Source organism: Pongo pygmaeus, chromosome 2 (assembly GCF_028885625.2).
Source record: "Pongo pygmaeus isolate AG05252 chromosome 2, NHGRI_mPonPyg2-v2.0_pri, whole genome shotgun sequence".
Taxonomy (NCBI): domain Eukaryota; kingdom Metazoa; phylum Chordata; class Mammalia; order Primates; family Hominidae; genus Pongo; species Pongo pygmaeus.
The window spans coordinates 86,983,639-86,999,324 of NC_085930.1; the positions used below are offsets into that span (position 1 = coordinate 86,983,639).

At 44.2% G+C, this 15,686-nt stretch overlaps 1 protein-coding gene across 2 annotated transcripts in view; it reads left to right on the forward strand.

Moving 5' to 3' along the window:
- The first annotated feature begins 882 nt into the window (after positions 1-882).
- Positions 883-15,686, forward strand: part of LRIG1 (leucine rich repeats and immunoglobulin like domains 1) — a 122,017-nt gene continuing 107,213 nt past the window's right edge. For both annotated transcript variants that reach the window (XM_054483393.2, XM_063661854.1), the window contains exon 1: positions 883-1,724. In XM_054483393.2, the coding sequence (XP_054339368.1) occupies positions 1,507-1,724 (218 nt within the window). In that variant the 5' untranslated portion in view covers positions 883-1,506. The remainder of the gene's footprint in view (positions 1,725-15,686) is intronic.

Below are 15,686 nucleotides of genomic sequence, written 5' to 3' on the forward strand. Positions count from 1 at the left end.
GATTTTTGTATTTTTCTTTTTTAGTATAGACGGGGTTTTACCATGTTGGCCAGGCTGGTCTCGAATTCCTGACCTCAGGTGATCCGCCCGCCTTGGCCTCCCAAACTGCTGGGATTACAGGCGTGAGCCACCACTCCCGGCCGAGGGTGCACCTTTGAGACTAAGTTTCTGCAGCACACATTCATTTTGGTAATCAAGGACATATTGCTGGATTTAGGAAGTGAAAAACAAATCAGGAGCAGATGCTCCAGGCTGTTCGAGGAGGAAGGGGACCACGCCTAATGAAATAACCAAGGATGTCCCAGTCAGGAAGAAATGTGTTAAGTTTTAAACTTGTGTCTTCGCTCTTGGAAGGCACCTGGAAAACCGGCGCGGGTTTGCTTCTAACCTGCAGTCCTGCTTGCAGCCTGAGAAGGACGTAAAAAGCCTTGGGGCGAGACAGCTCCAAAACGGGGGCGTTACCCTCTTAACTTTCTCTCCCCTTCTTGACGCAGAGGGCATGTCTTCACGCCTCCTTTCCCCAGCCCGCGTTCCCGTTCTCCAACAACAACCGGCGTGCCTCCTTTAAGAGGCGGGGGCCGTCCCTCCCTTTCTCCTCCCAGTCTCCCGCCCTTCACACCTTGGGTGGGAAAAGAGTGTGGGGGCGGGGTAGCCGGTGAGGCGGGAGGGGCGGGATCACAGCGAGCGTTCCAATGGCCCTCGAGGCTGGCCACGGTGGACTCCGGCAGCCAATGAGCAGCAGGCGGGGAGGCGTGGCGGGGCGCTGTTGCAAAGCCTCCAACGTGGGCCAGCAGGCGGCCGCGGGGTGCGGAGCCTAGGGGGTGTGTGCGGGCTAGCGGCCGGGGGCGGGGCTTGGGGGACCGGCCGGGGCTGGGCCGCTGGGAGGCCAGCAGCAAGCGGCTGATTGTTCGGCCGCGAGGTCGGCGGGACTCTTGCTGCGCGGCGGAGTCGTGCGGAACCCGAAGCCGCGCTCGCGCGCGCGCTCTCTGCCCGCGGCGTGGGGACAGCGAGGCGCATTGGGGCTTCCCAGCGCGGGGCCGGCCGCGCCGTCCAGCCCGAGGTCTACGGCTTTGCGCTCCGAGCCCAGAGGAAGATGCCTGCCGGCACCGAGCTCGGGCTGCGGGGCTGAACGCCTGCCTTCCAGGCGCAGCGGCAGCACTGCCCTCGGTTGGTGTCGGTAGCGGCACTCGGCGTGCCCCGGGCGGACGAGGAGCGCAGGCTGGGTACACCTTGCCCGAATCGGCGGAGTTCGCAGCTAGCGCGGGCGGGCCGGCCGGCCCGGATGGGCGCGGGGTTTGCGGACCTCGCCGGGTGCTGCGGAGCGGCCCGGGCACCGGGGGCCCGCTGAGTGCCGGAGCCGCGGCCGCAGAGAGAACTTGGGGCGGGGGCCATGCCCCGGCGCGGAGTCTAGAGCCGAGCGGAGCGCCCCGCGGGCCCGCGCGCGTCTGCGGCCGTTCGGGTCCTCACAGTCCCCGCGCCCGGAGTTCGCAGCGCGCTCCAGACAAGATGGCGCGGCCGGTCCGGGGAGTGCTCGGGGCCCCGCGCCTCTCGCCTTGCCTTCTTCTTCCCTGGCTGCTGCTGCTTCGGCTGGAGCCGGCGACCCCCGCGGCCGGCCCGCGGGCGCCCTGCGCGGCCGCCTGCACTTGCGCTGGGGACTCGCTGGACTGCGGTGGGCGCGGGCTGGCGGCGTTGCCCGGGGACCTGCCTTCCTGGACGCGGAGCCTGTGAGTGCCGCCCTTTCCGCCCTCTCTGCGCCTCGGGGCTCTGTCACTTGGGGTCGGGGCGACGGGGGTTCGTACTCAGGGAGGGGGTGCGGACGGGGTTGTGTGTGTGGAGTTGTGCGTGCTTGTGCGTGCTGGAAGACTGTCAGGTTGGAGTGGCGGAGGGGAGATCCTGCGTGGAGTTCCGGAGGAGTAGGCGTGCGAGAGAGCCTGGAGAAGAGCGTGCCTCGTGGGGTCTGGAGACGAGCGAGCGTGGGTCGTAGAGGTTTGGGGGTTAGCCAGCACGCGTCATGCGGGCCATCTGGGGGTTAGTGAGTGGGAGTCTGGAGCTGAATGTGTTTGCGGGTGGGTGGGTGGGTGGGAAACGTCTGGAGCAGAGTGTGAAGTCTGTGTGGGGGTATGTGGGTGTGTTTCCTTTTCCTCTCCCGTAATCCAACTATTTGGTGTCTGAGCTCCTTGGTCTTCCAGTAGGTGATGAATGAAGGTGACTGTTGGCTCCAGTCTTTCGTTTACATTATTTATTAGTTGATAGTGTGTGTAGCCGTCTCCTGATCCCCGAAAACCGTGGTGGCCTGAGATGCCTCTCTGTGCGGGGCAGAAGGCAGTCTTCCCCGGAGGACCCCTGAGTTAGAGGGCTTTGACAGTTCCTGGCGACATGTGAGTGCCGGGAGTTTGTCCTTTTCCGCCTGGTTGGCATTTTACGGAACTGTGTTCCAGACCCTTCCTGTGTGTTCCCTGGGGCCCCATTGGGCTTGGTGATCCAGTGGGATGGGGCCCACCCTCAAGACTGGGGCCCACCCTCAAGACTCTCTCCTCCATAAATGGTGCAAATGAGTTTTGGAGTAGTGCTGCTTCAGGAGAGGGTGCCAGGGGCTTGGCTGGTTTAAGCAGTTTGTTTCACCCGAAGGAGGTTCTTTTCTGTGTTGTCAGGATGTGGGCTTATTAGGACTTAGTGGGACACTTCTTACTGGAGATTTGGCAGGAAAAAAAGGCATTAGACTTCTGTAAACATGGTAGAATAGAATAGTCTTCTTTTACTTCTAACAAATCTGGTCCATGAGTCAAATCCCGTTCAGTTATCGGTAATTAGCATCTCTGTAGAACCATTAGTACCTTTCCAGAAAAGGCCTAGCTTAAATAGTCCGCATTTCGGTTGAATAATTGGACATTTTTCCTAGAACATAAGAAAGGCACAGCAGTAACCTCAGGCATGACTATGGCTGTTTTAAAAAGAGAAAACTGGTGTCGCAAGTTGTAACCAGCACCTGTGGCTTGATCGAAGAAAATGTGGCCTGTGTTCTGACTGCCGTGAAGGGAAGAAAAGTTAATTCCTTTTAAATGTAAAGATCCTGTACCTCTCAAAATGGGGCACGAATCTTTAACTTGGCCCCAGACACTGCTCCATGAACAAGTACTACAGAGTTCTGAAGACAACCAGGACCCTTTAGTTACAGTTAGGTTTTCAATATCTACTTCTTCTATGGAATTTACTGAGTTAGTGAAAATCAGTGGTCATAGGGTGGAGGCAGAGCTGTGTTAAGTACTGGGAGATAGAGCCCAGTATTGTCCTTAGGTAGTATCTTATTTAGTCTGGGGTATTGTGATTTTTCCCTTACATACGGTAGTTTGTTTGTTTTTTTTTTAATAGAATCATGTGGGCAAAATCAGATTAACTTCTTAAGTGTTCACCTGTTGGAAGAGTGACTCCCAATGCCTTGTGTCAGTGGCATTGTGGGGAAGGCACTTAGTTCCACAGCAGTAACTTCCCAGAGAGGGCAGGGTGTCCTCTTATTTGCACTTTCCTATGGTCACAAGATCCACTTTGCCTTGCCCTTTAATTTTTGGAGCAAACATACTGATTATTTCTTTAGGCTTTCTGTTGCCTAGGAGTGACATTTCACATGGCATAAATACCTTCAAAATTGAAGTCCTTCTCTTTTACTTACACATTTGATGATCGAGAAATACCAAAGTGGGTATTTTGAGCATTAGTAGACTTTAGTATACTGATTATGGTGTTGACTGATTGGATTTTAAGATACGAGCAGCGTGATTTCTGGTTAGTATGTAGCAACACGGTATGCAGTACAAAATGGCTATCCTTTGAAAAATATTTGTGAAGTTTTCTTATTTCTGATTAAGGACAAATCAAGCAAATATGTTCTTTTTTTCTAGACTTCAGACTTCTGAATTTAAATTAGTCTCCATGAGTCTTATTCTGGAATTTCCATAAGAGTATTTATATGGTTTATATTCCTGGCTAAGATACAGCAAGACTTTAGGGGAGAAATTGTCTGTATATGATATAATGAAATATCTTGTAGTTTCACCAAGTTTACACACTCTAAGCCCCCGGTGTCTAGAAAATGCTTTGAGCTAGTTTATAAACCCATGAACTGGATTTACTGCAGCTAGTTCAAACAACTTCAGGCTGTGGGTTTGAGATAGCAGAGGACCTGTGGCTTTATGGGACCTTTTTTTTTTTTTTTTTTTTTTTTTTTGGTAAACAGTGCGTCTAATGTGGAAGTTGCTTCTAGGCCTAATATAAGAAAAGTAAAACTTTTAAATAGTGAATATAAATGCAGTGTGAATAGAAGAAACAGAATGGATAATGATAATCGGTTCATTTCTGGGGCCTGAGGATAACTTTTCGGCACTAATAACTTATAGTTGTAGTAGTCAAGCCATAATTTGAGTCTCCCAGCCCATTACGTAGGTGAGATTGGCATGGTCCAACTAGCACATTCATAAATAGCACCAAGCCACTGCCAAGCCTTATTCCAACTTCCCAAAACCTGAGAAGAAGTTGAATTTCTTAGAACTCAGATATTTGCTTTCTTTGAAATTATTTTTGAGAGCATGGCTTCAGAAGCTATTTAAGAAGTATTAAATACAGTTTACCTTAGACTCTTACCTCTGCCATAAATTTGGGCAGTGTTTATTCACAAAATGTTGCTAGTTTAAATGTCCTGAGAGCTGAATGGTAGCTCATTGGGATTGGGATTAGGAAGGCAGGCCTAGAGGAAGAACAAACCCTGATTTTTGTTCTCAGTGTGGCGTGAAGATGACAGAGCATTCAAAAGCAAGGATATTCACAAAAGTGTATACCAAGTGTGGTTATCCTAAGCCACATTAAGATGAGTTTATTGATTTGGATCTCTTTGTACTATGTGTTTGCAATACCAAATCAGTTAGCTTAAATCTAACCTTGCCAGTTTTGGCAAAGAAGTGGTGCTTATGATTACATTAGAAAATAAACACCAACTGTGGTTGCCATTGTAGTTGGGAAGCAAAGAGGGCCTTTGTCTTTCAAATTTTACAGCTGTGCTGGAAGGCCCAGGTGTGCAGGGTGTTGTGAATTAAGGGTTTGGAAAATACTTTCCATCCTGTTTATGCAAATTAAATTTAAAGTGCAGATCACCAAATTGTTCTAGAACCTAAACTGAGATTCATGGTTTTTTTTTTTTAAGTAGATTGTTGTATGGATGGTCCTGAAATATTTCCTTCTCCATATCACTTAAACTCAACAGACTTTGAACATCTTCCGATTTGTGGGACAGGGAAGGGGTTGTTTGGAATAGGGAGCATTTTAAACACAGGTTAATTGTCAAGAATACAGTCTGAAAGGTGCAGGTGCTCTTAGAGTTTCAGGGAACTTTAGCTTGAGCTCAGAGTTCTTTTCTCTTGCAATAAGTGTCTTCCCTCTTGATGGGGGAGAACTTGTCTGTTGATAGCTCTCTGACAACTTTTTTTGAGTAAGGTGAGATTTCTGGCAAATAATATTGGTTGTCATGAGAAAAAGGCACACTGTTTAAGTCTTGCTGATATGAAATTGTGGCCGTAATATCTATTCTTTGAGTACTGCTAAAGTAGGAAGTGTCCAGAGATCCCCAGCGCCCCATGTAAATTAACTCTGTATTGGTACACAATGTCCCTCTTGCCTTTAGGACATGTCAGAACTGTTCCTGCCCCGCTTTTCAAGGGACTGTTTTAAAAAGTAGTGTGTTGTCTCTTTGCATAATTATATTTGGTTACTAGATTTTACAGACTTTGGACTTGTGAACATATTATCAGCAGTAATTCTTGGAACCGTCTTCAGAAAGATGAAGAAACGTTAAGTGTAGTGTGATAAGAGCTGGTTCCTAGTGGATGTCCTCATGTCCCATCTCCCAAGCTCTGCACCATTAGCCGAAAGCTTTCCTCCCTCCAGTGTTAACTACTTCGCCTGGGTTCTCCCTGCAGCTTCCTGAGTCCATTGGGACGGCCTCTGGCTGACCTTTCTCTCCCTCAGACACCATGATCACAATGAAAGGGCCTCTCCTGCTTCTGCAGGGGTGTCTCCTTGGTGCAAAGTCTTTTCAGCATCCTCTCTTTCAGGGTGGACAGGAATGCAGGAGAGAGCACTGGGGTTTTGTGTGACTTAACAATGCACCTGGCCCAGTGCTGTGCACCTGCTAAAGCCCTGAAGGTCTGTTAGATAGGAAGGCTGGGTGGAGGTTGTTTAAAATAGCCTATAGTTATTTAAAAAGTGGCATCCACAGGAGAGGGAAATCTAGAAGAGGGATTCATTGAATTGAAAGTTGTTACATGCAGTAAACGATGTTGGTTGTACCAGAGTCTTTCTTTCTTCTTTTCCTCGTTTGTTTAAAACATAAAAGGGATTCTTCTGACCTTACCCCATAGGTAGGAGGACTTTAAGTTTCACGAGCAAGCCTAACTTTCAATTCCTTTTGAATGAGCTATGTGACATTTACTCACTGGGTACGTTCCCCCTCGTCAGTGACTGCAATTTGAAACCCTGGGGGTCTTTTAAAAGCGAATAGAACTCTGGGCTGTGTTAATATTCAGAGCTGTTTACAATGGATGCAGTTTCAAAGGCTGATGGCATTGTCTTGAGACAGGAGGGAGGAGGGGTGGAGGAAAAATTCCCAGGCAGGGAAGGGCAAATATCTGAAAATCTCCAGTGTTTACCAGCCTGTGGGAAATTTAGGGACCGTTACTGTTATTTTTGATGACTTAAGCATGACACTGAGCCACTAGGGTTCATTGTGTCTACCTCATGGCTTCAGTTCTTGTATGTCAATTACGTGGTTATCTTCTGCTTTTGTTTCAAGTTAAAGTGTGGAAACTGGTAAGAAACTCAGATCTTATCTCCTCTGCAAAGGAATAGAGCACTTTGAAGACCAGCGGTTAACATTTTTATAATAGTTTACCTCTGGGACCTGCATTTATGTTTTGCTCAAAGAATTTGATATAGCTGCACAGTTTAGAAGAGCAGTCCTGACTGACCAATTAATTGTCCAATTATGACTAGGACTGAGAAGTTTTTTGCTGAAGTACTTGATACATGACCATTGTTATTAAGCAAAATGAATGGATCAATAAAGATTGCAGAAAAAATGTGCAGTTTATTGATGGTCTAATTTCTAATTGAAAGTTGGCAATTTGTGTCTCTTTTGTAGGGGGTGGTGGGTATGCTTGTGAACTTATACAAAGTCTTTTTGCTTTATATGTTCCTGTATTCTTATATTTTGTATAATTTGTTATCAATGGTTTTTACCCAAGTACTTTATGCATAGTCTTTTGAAACACAAGTTATAACTTCAATCTGTTCATAGAAGTCATTCAGTTTTTTAAGCTGTTTCTCCATTTCACTGGGTTTTATACTTTTCATTTCCTGCCTTTAGTTCTTTATATCTTCTAAATGGGCATTTGCTACCCAGCTGTCCCCTGGTCTCCATTTGGGTTATTGACTGGGGGAGAGAATGGGTGAGGGACAAAGCTTTCCTCACCTTTACTATGTTAAATATGCGGGGGCCCTTGCCCCTAGTGGTCACACCCACCTCACACTCTTCATTAAGGAGTGGTGGTGAAGGGGTTGAAAGTTAATTCTATGGTCCATCCCTGGCACCTCCAGTCTAGAGCTACATGTGTGATTTTGGGCAAACCTCTTCATGTCTAAAAAGACAGAAAAATGCTCTATCTTATAGAAGCTGTGAGGACAAAGTTAAATAATGCCTGTATTTAGCTAGGTTCCTCAACTTGGGTCCATCAACTTTATGATGATTCTGGAGCACAATTTGAAGGTTAAAGGCCTCAGTAGCTCCAATTTATTATCTTGTCTCACAGCTAGTCTCTCCAAGCCAGATTCCTTCCTTCCTTCTTCCCTTCCCCTTCCCTCCCCACCTCCCTTCCCTTCCCTCTTTCTCTTTCTCTCTCTCTCTCCTCTTTTTTTTCTTTCTTGCTCTTTCGTTTTCTTTTTCTTTCTTTTTCTCTTCTCTTTCTCTCCTCCTTTCTTTTCTTTCTTTCCCTCACTCCCTTCCTCCCTCCCTCCCTTCCTTCCTTCCTCCCTTCCTCCCTTCCTCTTTCTTCCTTTCTCTTTCTCTCGTTCTTTCTTTTCTTTCTTTCCTTTCTTTTCCTTTCTTCTCTTCTCTTTTCTTTGGACAGAGCCTCACTCTGTTGCCCAGGCTGGAGTGCAGTGGTGCAATCAAGACTCACTGCCGCCTCAGCCTCGTGGGCTCAAGCAATCCTCCCATCTCAGTTGTCTGAGTAGCTGAGACTACAAGGCGCATGCTACCACACCCAGCTTCCAAGCCAGATTGCTGGTGACAAAGGCTTTCCTGGGAAATGTTTACCTTTCTGCTATGAAGGAGTCTTTTGGGGTGGGAAGATGGCAGCCTTCTCCTGTGAGTTTTGGTGATATGTACGAAGCAGCCTTCTCCCATGGATTTTTGGTGATATGTATGAAGTGCCGCAAGTGAACCTCATGTACCCTTGGAAATCTTAGCCAAACAGGCAGGAAGCTATGAACAGTTGCAACAGATTATATAATTAGCAAAAATTATTGAGATATTTTATAAATCTATTCCAGTTGTACAAATAGTTATGTCTATTTAGCACTATCCTTTTGGAAGGGAGGCAGGTATGGGAAGGTGGCAGGGAGGTGAGAGGCCCTTAAACTAATCATTTTATCCTATTATTTCCCAGGGTTTCTTGAAACTGAACCCTACCAAAATGCAAGTAGCACCTCTCAGTCAATAGCTTGGAAAAATGCAGGTGTGCTCTTCCAAACAGGGTTAAGTTACAGACTTTAAGGCTGGCTGAATCCTCACTGTACCCACTTCTCTTTGGAAAACCTTGAGGGAGGAGGAGGAGGGAGGACAGGAGACAATTGTGGGGTTGTATGCAAAGAACATTTTTCATTTGTTTTGGTCTGTTTGGAATTGCATAGTAATTTTGTAGGGGACACAGGCGGGGAACACGGGGTCATTTGAGGAATCTGGCAAGGATGCCACCTGAAAAGCCGTTTACTGTTTGCTATCACTCCTTGTGCACCTGTACCTGAGTTCCTTCCCCAGTGAACAGCCATGATTCACAGCCTTGCCCACATGAACGGCCACGATTGTTTTCGTCATTATTACTATTTAATCTAGCATAACCGGTAAGGCCCATTGTGCGAACAGCCAATCTGTTCATTTCTGCAAGTCCTAATAATACATTTTGGTTTCCTTATGAACCAGGATGCAGGTTCTAATTACTGCTTGTTCAGTTTGTTTTGGCAAAAGGTGACGTTTAGAGGGTTTAAGGAAAGCATGGCCTCTTTTTAAGTGTTTTGCATTGATTAGTTTTTGAACTTTTGTGGTCAAAAGTTCTAATCTCTGATCTTTTATGATCTGCATTCTCAAGATCTCACATTATTAGGAAGAAAATGAAGGAAATGAGTGAAGTCTCTCTTACAAGCAGAATTAACTGGACTTTGAGAAACACGGTGAACGTAATGCAGGGTTTTTCTTCTTTTTTTTTGGCTGATTAGAAAAAAAAACAACTCACAACTTTATTTTCTAAGACTCCTTTATGCAGCATTTAACAGCTTCCCCCTCCCTGTTTTGCTCCTTCCACCAATTTATAATTTGCCATTCAAATAATTTACTGCTTATCTTGGTCAAAGCATACATTGCACTGAAATTCTTTTCTTTCGGATTACCTACTTGATGATAGCCTGTTAAATACAATGAGAAAGATTAAACACTTCTGAACTGGAGGATAGATAATCTTGCTGTTGTTTCAAATCTTGTAGTTCCAGTGCTCTTTTGTTTGAAAGCATTTGTCTCTCAAGCATTAGCACTTTGGGCTGGATAACAAGAAATTAACAAGCTGGGCTCTGCTTAGAGAAAACTTACAACTGATTAGAAAGTAGGCTGTTGCAGATACAGCTTCTTTTTCTTGTGAGATGATCTGAAATACATAGCTTTTAGAAAAAAATTGAATTAAGGGAACAGTTGATACGCAGGCAGGTAGTTTAAATAAACTAACTCACTTCTGTTGCTCTGGAGTGTTTTTTCTTACCTTTTGAATATGGAGAAAGGTAAATATCTGCACAAGTGGACAGAATAATGTAATGAACTCTAGGTACCTGTCACCCACCTTCAACAATCATCAGCTGTCTTATTTGATCTATTTCCCATTATGCTTCTGCCCTTCCATGTTATTTATTTTTTTTGGAAATAAATCAAAGGCATATCATTTTATCTGCAAATGTATAGGTTTTTTTTTTAAATTAACAGCTTTATTGAGATATAATTTATATACCATACTATTTACTATAGGGTGGTTTTAAGAAATTGGAAGTTTTGAAAAAATTGACATTCATTTTAACTGTGTTTTTCCAAAGGGCGTTTTGGTAAGCTGTATATTTACAGAATTTTATTGGGCACATACTGTGTGCACCCTAGTTTATATGTTCTCAAAATACAGATTTTTTTTTTTCTTTTGTAGGAGGTGTTTAGCAAGCTATTTTGTGCTAGTCCTCTGCCAGAATGTGCAATTCTGGTTAACCTTCCACTTTCTCCACATAGCTCTTACTTGGGAGGTTTCTACCAAGCTATTAATTGTTGATTAAAATCCATTAGTGAACAAACATAATTAGAAATGGGATAGATCATTTAAAAAGTGATGTCTCAGATACTGTTGTTTAGTAGAGGGATAATTGGCCATTGGTTGTAGTTAAGTCATGAGTCTGAATTGAGTTAACTATTGTTTACTTTGTAAGGCCTGACCCTCCAGCTGTGGCTACTTGAGGCTGCTTTAAATAGAGTTAGAGGCACCCTGTAAGAAAAATCTTCAAAAAGCAAAGAACTAGGTTCCTGGAACCCTCTGTGCTTGATTTAAACTTCACACAGATTTGAAAATGTGTTCTCCAAGTAGCTGCTGAATGGTTTGTTGTATTTTATAAAAGTCCATAGTTTAATTTGTCCTCAGTCTGGTACTTTGTTGGTGAGGGGGCTTCTTTAGAATGGATTTTTTGCTAGCTGCAGCTTCATTTAGGAATCTGAATGGGAATTACTAGTCCTCCAAATTCCATTCATTTTATCCTAGTTTTTGGAATGACTTCCATCTCCTATCTGTGAAAATCAAATTCCAGGTAGATTATGGAGTGTTCAGTGACTTTAAAAGCTGTCCAGCATGGCCAGGTTAAACTGGTGGATCTATGAAGCTTAATTAAATTTATATGATAACTGATTAGACACCATTTACAGTGGGTTCTCTGTTTAGAAAAGTGGAAGCACACTCCAATGCATTTTTTTTTTAAATTATGGGGCAGAAAAGCTTAGTATTGAGAGATTCTATGAAATTAAGTGCTGTTTTGCAAATTGGGAGAACACCATTCTTTCATCTGGTTTTAGCAGTGTGGTGGTACCTTGACCCAGCATCATGCCTCCGTCTTAGTTTTCGTTTTATTTTTAATTAAGAAGAATTTTTCTCTGTCTGTGGTTTCCTCCCTCCACCTGGGCTGGTGTGAGTTTCTGGCACACAAGCTCCAAGTGCTTGCAAAACTTATAAACAGTCAGAAGAGCTCGTTGCTTCCAGGAAGTGGATTGTTGATGCAATGAAGTGATGGATGCAGAGGCTGCAGCTTGAAGGGAGCAGGGTTTCCTTCCATCTTGGAGGAGGGGAGATCCAGAAAACAAGCTGACATGCCCTCTAGTTATTAAGATCTGCCTCATCCCAAATTCCTCTGATTGTTTTCTCAGATTTGGAGTCTGTGTAGGACTGTTCGCTTTGGGTGGTTTGGCCTTATCCAGGGCTATGCTTTACCCAATAGAAAAATCAGAGACTCTTCTATGGAGATTTTTGGATTCTTTCACAAGGTCATTTGAAACAGTACTTAGAAATGAGTAAATTATATTCATTTCATTACTATCCTAAAATAAAGATTGGCTGACCTTATTATTGGGGGAAACTTTATGTGACGTTGTGGTGCTCAGAACGTCTTTCTGGACAGAAAGGAGACCACATTTTCATGGAGTTTCTTAAAGGGGTGCTTGACCAAAGAGGCATAAAAATGATTCACCTGAGAGGAAAAAATTAATTTTCTTAAAGTCATGAAAGTGAAGATGTGGTAGAATGGGAAACTGGCTCATGGCTGGGCCTCAGGAGACGTTGGGGTTTTGTCCCAGCTCTGCCACTGATTGGCAGCATAACCTTGGGCTAGTCACTTCATTTCCTGTCTGTAAAGGGATGTATAACTTCTAAGACTCCTCATTTTTAGGTTCATGATTCTATTCTAATTGAAGCAAAAAGGGAGTAAACTTACATTTCATTGGATGGTAAGAATTAAATTGATCTGTGTCTAGGATAGTTACTTAAACATTCTCTCTTTCTGTGTGTGTGTGTGAGAGAGACATACACACATACACACACACACACACACACACACACAAAGGGTCCCACTCTGTCACCCAGGTTGGAGTGCAGTGGCGCAATCATGGCTCACTACAGCCGTGACCTCCTAGGCTCAAGTGATCCTCCTACCTCAGTCTACTGAGTAGCTAGGGCTACAGGCATGTGCCACCACACCTGGCTAGTTTTTATTTTTTGTAAAGATGGGATCTTGCTATGTTGCCCAGACTGGTCTTGATCTCCTGGGCTCAAGCGATCCTCCTGCCTTGGCTTCCCAAAGTGCTGGGATTACAGATGTGAGCTACCATGCTAGGCCAATGTTTGCTACTTCTGAGTGAAATTCTCAGATGGATACCATAAGCAGCAAAGAGAAAAAAGGATATGTGCATGCAGAGTCTCAGTGAGGGACCTTTGTGAGCCTTTAGATATTGTTGAGGAGGAGTGAATACTCCACAAAGAAAGTGGTGCTTCCTTTCATTTTTACCTCCTTTTTCCCTCTGGCCCAAAGAAAACTGTGGAGCCTGGTGCAGATCCACTTTAGACCTTTGATTTAGGTTTTTAAGAACTTAGGTAAAAATTAAAAAAAAAAAACCAGGAAAATAAATTACAGGCGTATTTTCCCAAAGGGTCCTGTCTCAGGGCCACTGCAGGCAGCATCTTTCTCAGGCAGTCCTTCAGTGAATACTTGGCGATAAGTGAAGTTCTAAATGATGCTGAGAAACTGCCTTTAAGGACTGGATGGGCCACCTGTCACATTCTGTAGTCATGGCCACAGGAAGGGCAGCTACTCACTGCACTGCCTGTTCTTTCTGGGCCGGCTTGCCATCCCTTTTACCAGGGAGATCTTTCATGTATCCCTTTCAAGGTAGAAACTCAGCCAATTAACATGTACAGCCTAGTGGCTTCTTTTTTCTTTTTTGAGGCAGAGTCTCACTCTGTCGCCCAGGTTGGAGTGCAGTGGTGTGATCTCAGCTCACTGCAACCTCCGCCTTCCTGGCTCAAGTGATTCTCTTGCCTCAGCCTCCCAAATAGCTGGGATTACAGGCGCCTGCCACCAAGCCAGGCTAATTTTTTTTTTTTGTTTGTATTTTTAGTAGAGACAGGGTTTTACCATGTTGGCCAGGCTGGTTTCGAACTCATGACTGACCTCAAGTGATCCATCCACCTCACCCTCCCAAAGTGCTAGGATTACAGATGTGAGCCACCACGCCCGGCTGTGGCTTTTTCTAATTTTGAAGTCTGACTCTGTTTTTGGCCAAATTCATATTTACCCATCTACCTAGGTTTGCATTGGTTACCTCTTAGTTACACTGTTTTTGAAAATCTTGAAAATTATGACAGTAATTGGACTCCTTAAAATACTTTTCATGGAGAATATAGAAGCTTTTATTTTCTTTGTTCTGGATGTCCACTTTTCTTCCACGTGGAATTTGTTAGTGCCTTCAGTGGAAATTCTTGGGCTTTTCTTTTCCTTCCACTCATTCTTTATCATGTAAATTTTCATAAAACGAAACTTCCGGATTAAAATTTTTTTTTTATTTTTATTATTGTTTTCCGGAACAAATTCTTGGAATTTGGAGTTTTGTTTGGGGATACAACTAAAATGCAGTGAAGTTGGAGGAACAGTGGTTTGGAACTTCTTGACAGAAGTTTAACAACAATTAGGGACTACTTTAGGAATAGAGTGTCCAAAAAACTAGACTTTACAAAAAAAGTTCTCCCTTTAAGACCCAAAGATGACCTTTTTCCATTGTGCTTTCTGAGCTCAAAACAGGCCAAATGATCTTCCCACCCTTGAGCCTCGTGTGTCAGTGTCACACACTCTCCCTGTTACTCACTTGGTCTCGTTCTGGTGAATTTATTGTTTACAACTTGTCCTTTCCCGGAGGAATCTCTGAGTCTATCTGATTAGGTAACTTTTCACACATCCCTGTATATGTGTGTGTGTGTGTGTGTGTGTGTGTGTGTTTGTGTTTCTCTCCACTTAGACTTGAAAGCAGCAGGGATCATTCAATTTCATGTACTTAGGAATCCCTTGATAATTATTTGTTTATTGCCTTACCACTTTGTCTTGGAGCTTGGTACATTCTTTCAGGGCAGAACGGATCCCCCAGTTTCATTGTTTCTCTAAGGGGTTCTGACGTTTACCCCTGAAGTGTAATTGTTCCTGATTGGCCTGTATGGAGGACTTCATAGGAGTGTTTTTGGAATTTAAATATGAGGAGTAAAAGGCCATTTTCTTTGTGCTAAGTGTCTGTTTTCCCCTCTGGAGCCAGCGGCTAAATGCAGAGGCTTTCTTCAATTGCTGTTGCTTCTTGCAGTGTGGCCCCTCAATGAGAAGTCATAGCTTGTGGTTTGTCTGATTTTATATGTCAGAACTTTTGGAGAGAATATTTCACCTAAAACAAAAATTATGGATAGTCCTCTCTTCCTTTCCCATTTCTCCTTATTTTCTACTTTCTGCTTGAGAACCACTTCAAAGAATCAGATGTGTTGGTGCCAGACGCCGTGGAGTTATTGTTAGAAGAATTTGGAAATATAATTGAAAACAAACTTTGTTGAGCAAAGCAGATCTAGGCGAGTTCTTACTTTGAGAGCGAAGGGAATTCCAAGTTTTTCCTCTATTTGGAGCTGATGTCTCAGAACACTTGTTCTGTGAGATGAATCATCTGTGAATTCTACATCTGGGAGTTATATATTGGGAAATGGCATTCTTTTTAAATGTAGAAGAAACAAAAAAGCTTAAAGTTACAGTGTAGTTGGAAAATTCTAGTCAGAGTTTAAAATATTAGCATTGAGGTGAAATTGGCAGAGTGATTGGACATGAGTCTGTGATACCTAAAATAGACATGTCCATACATGGAAAACAATATGATAGCCACACTTACTTATTGGGACCCTTTTCGTCTGTTTTGAGACATTTTTAAAAAGTCATAAACATCAGCTATTCGGAATCATTAGTTGAGTCGATCGTGACTTGAGAATCAGAATTTAAGCATTTGTCTTGAGCTCTTTAAATAAATTCAGGTGCCTTGCTAACCAGTCAAAAGCCCAGAGCAGTGCAGTATTTCAGGGTCTTCAGGGGAAGATAATGTTGTGTGCTTGTCTTCTCAGAGTCTTGCATTCCAGGCATCTGGTTATGAGGGGCCATGGTTGTGGGGATGCAGCAGTTGTGCTGTTCATGATGCACGGTGGTTAAGAGGCAGCTCTGGGGCCTGGCTGCCTGGGTGACCTTGGCAATTGACTCCACTTCAGTTTCCTTTTCTGTAAAATGGGAATAATTGT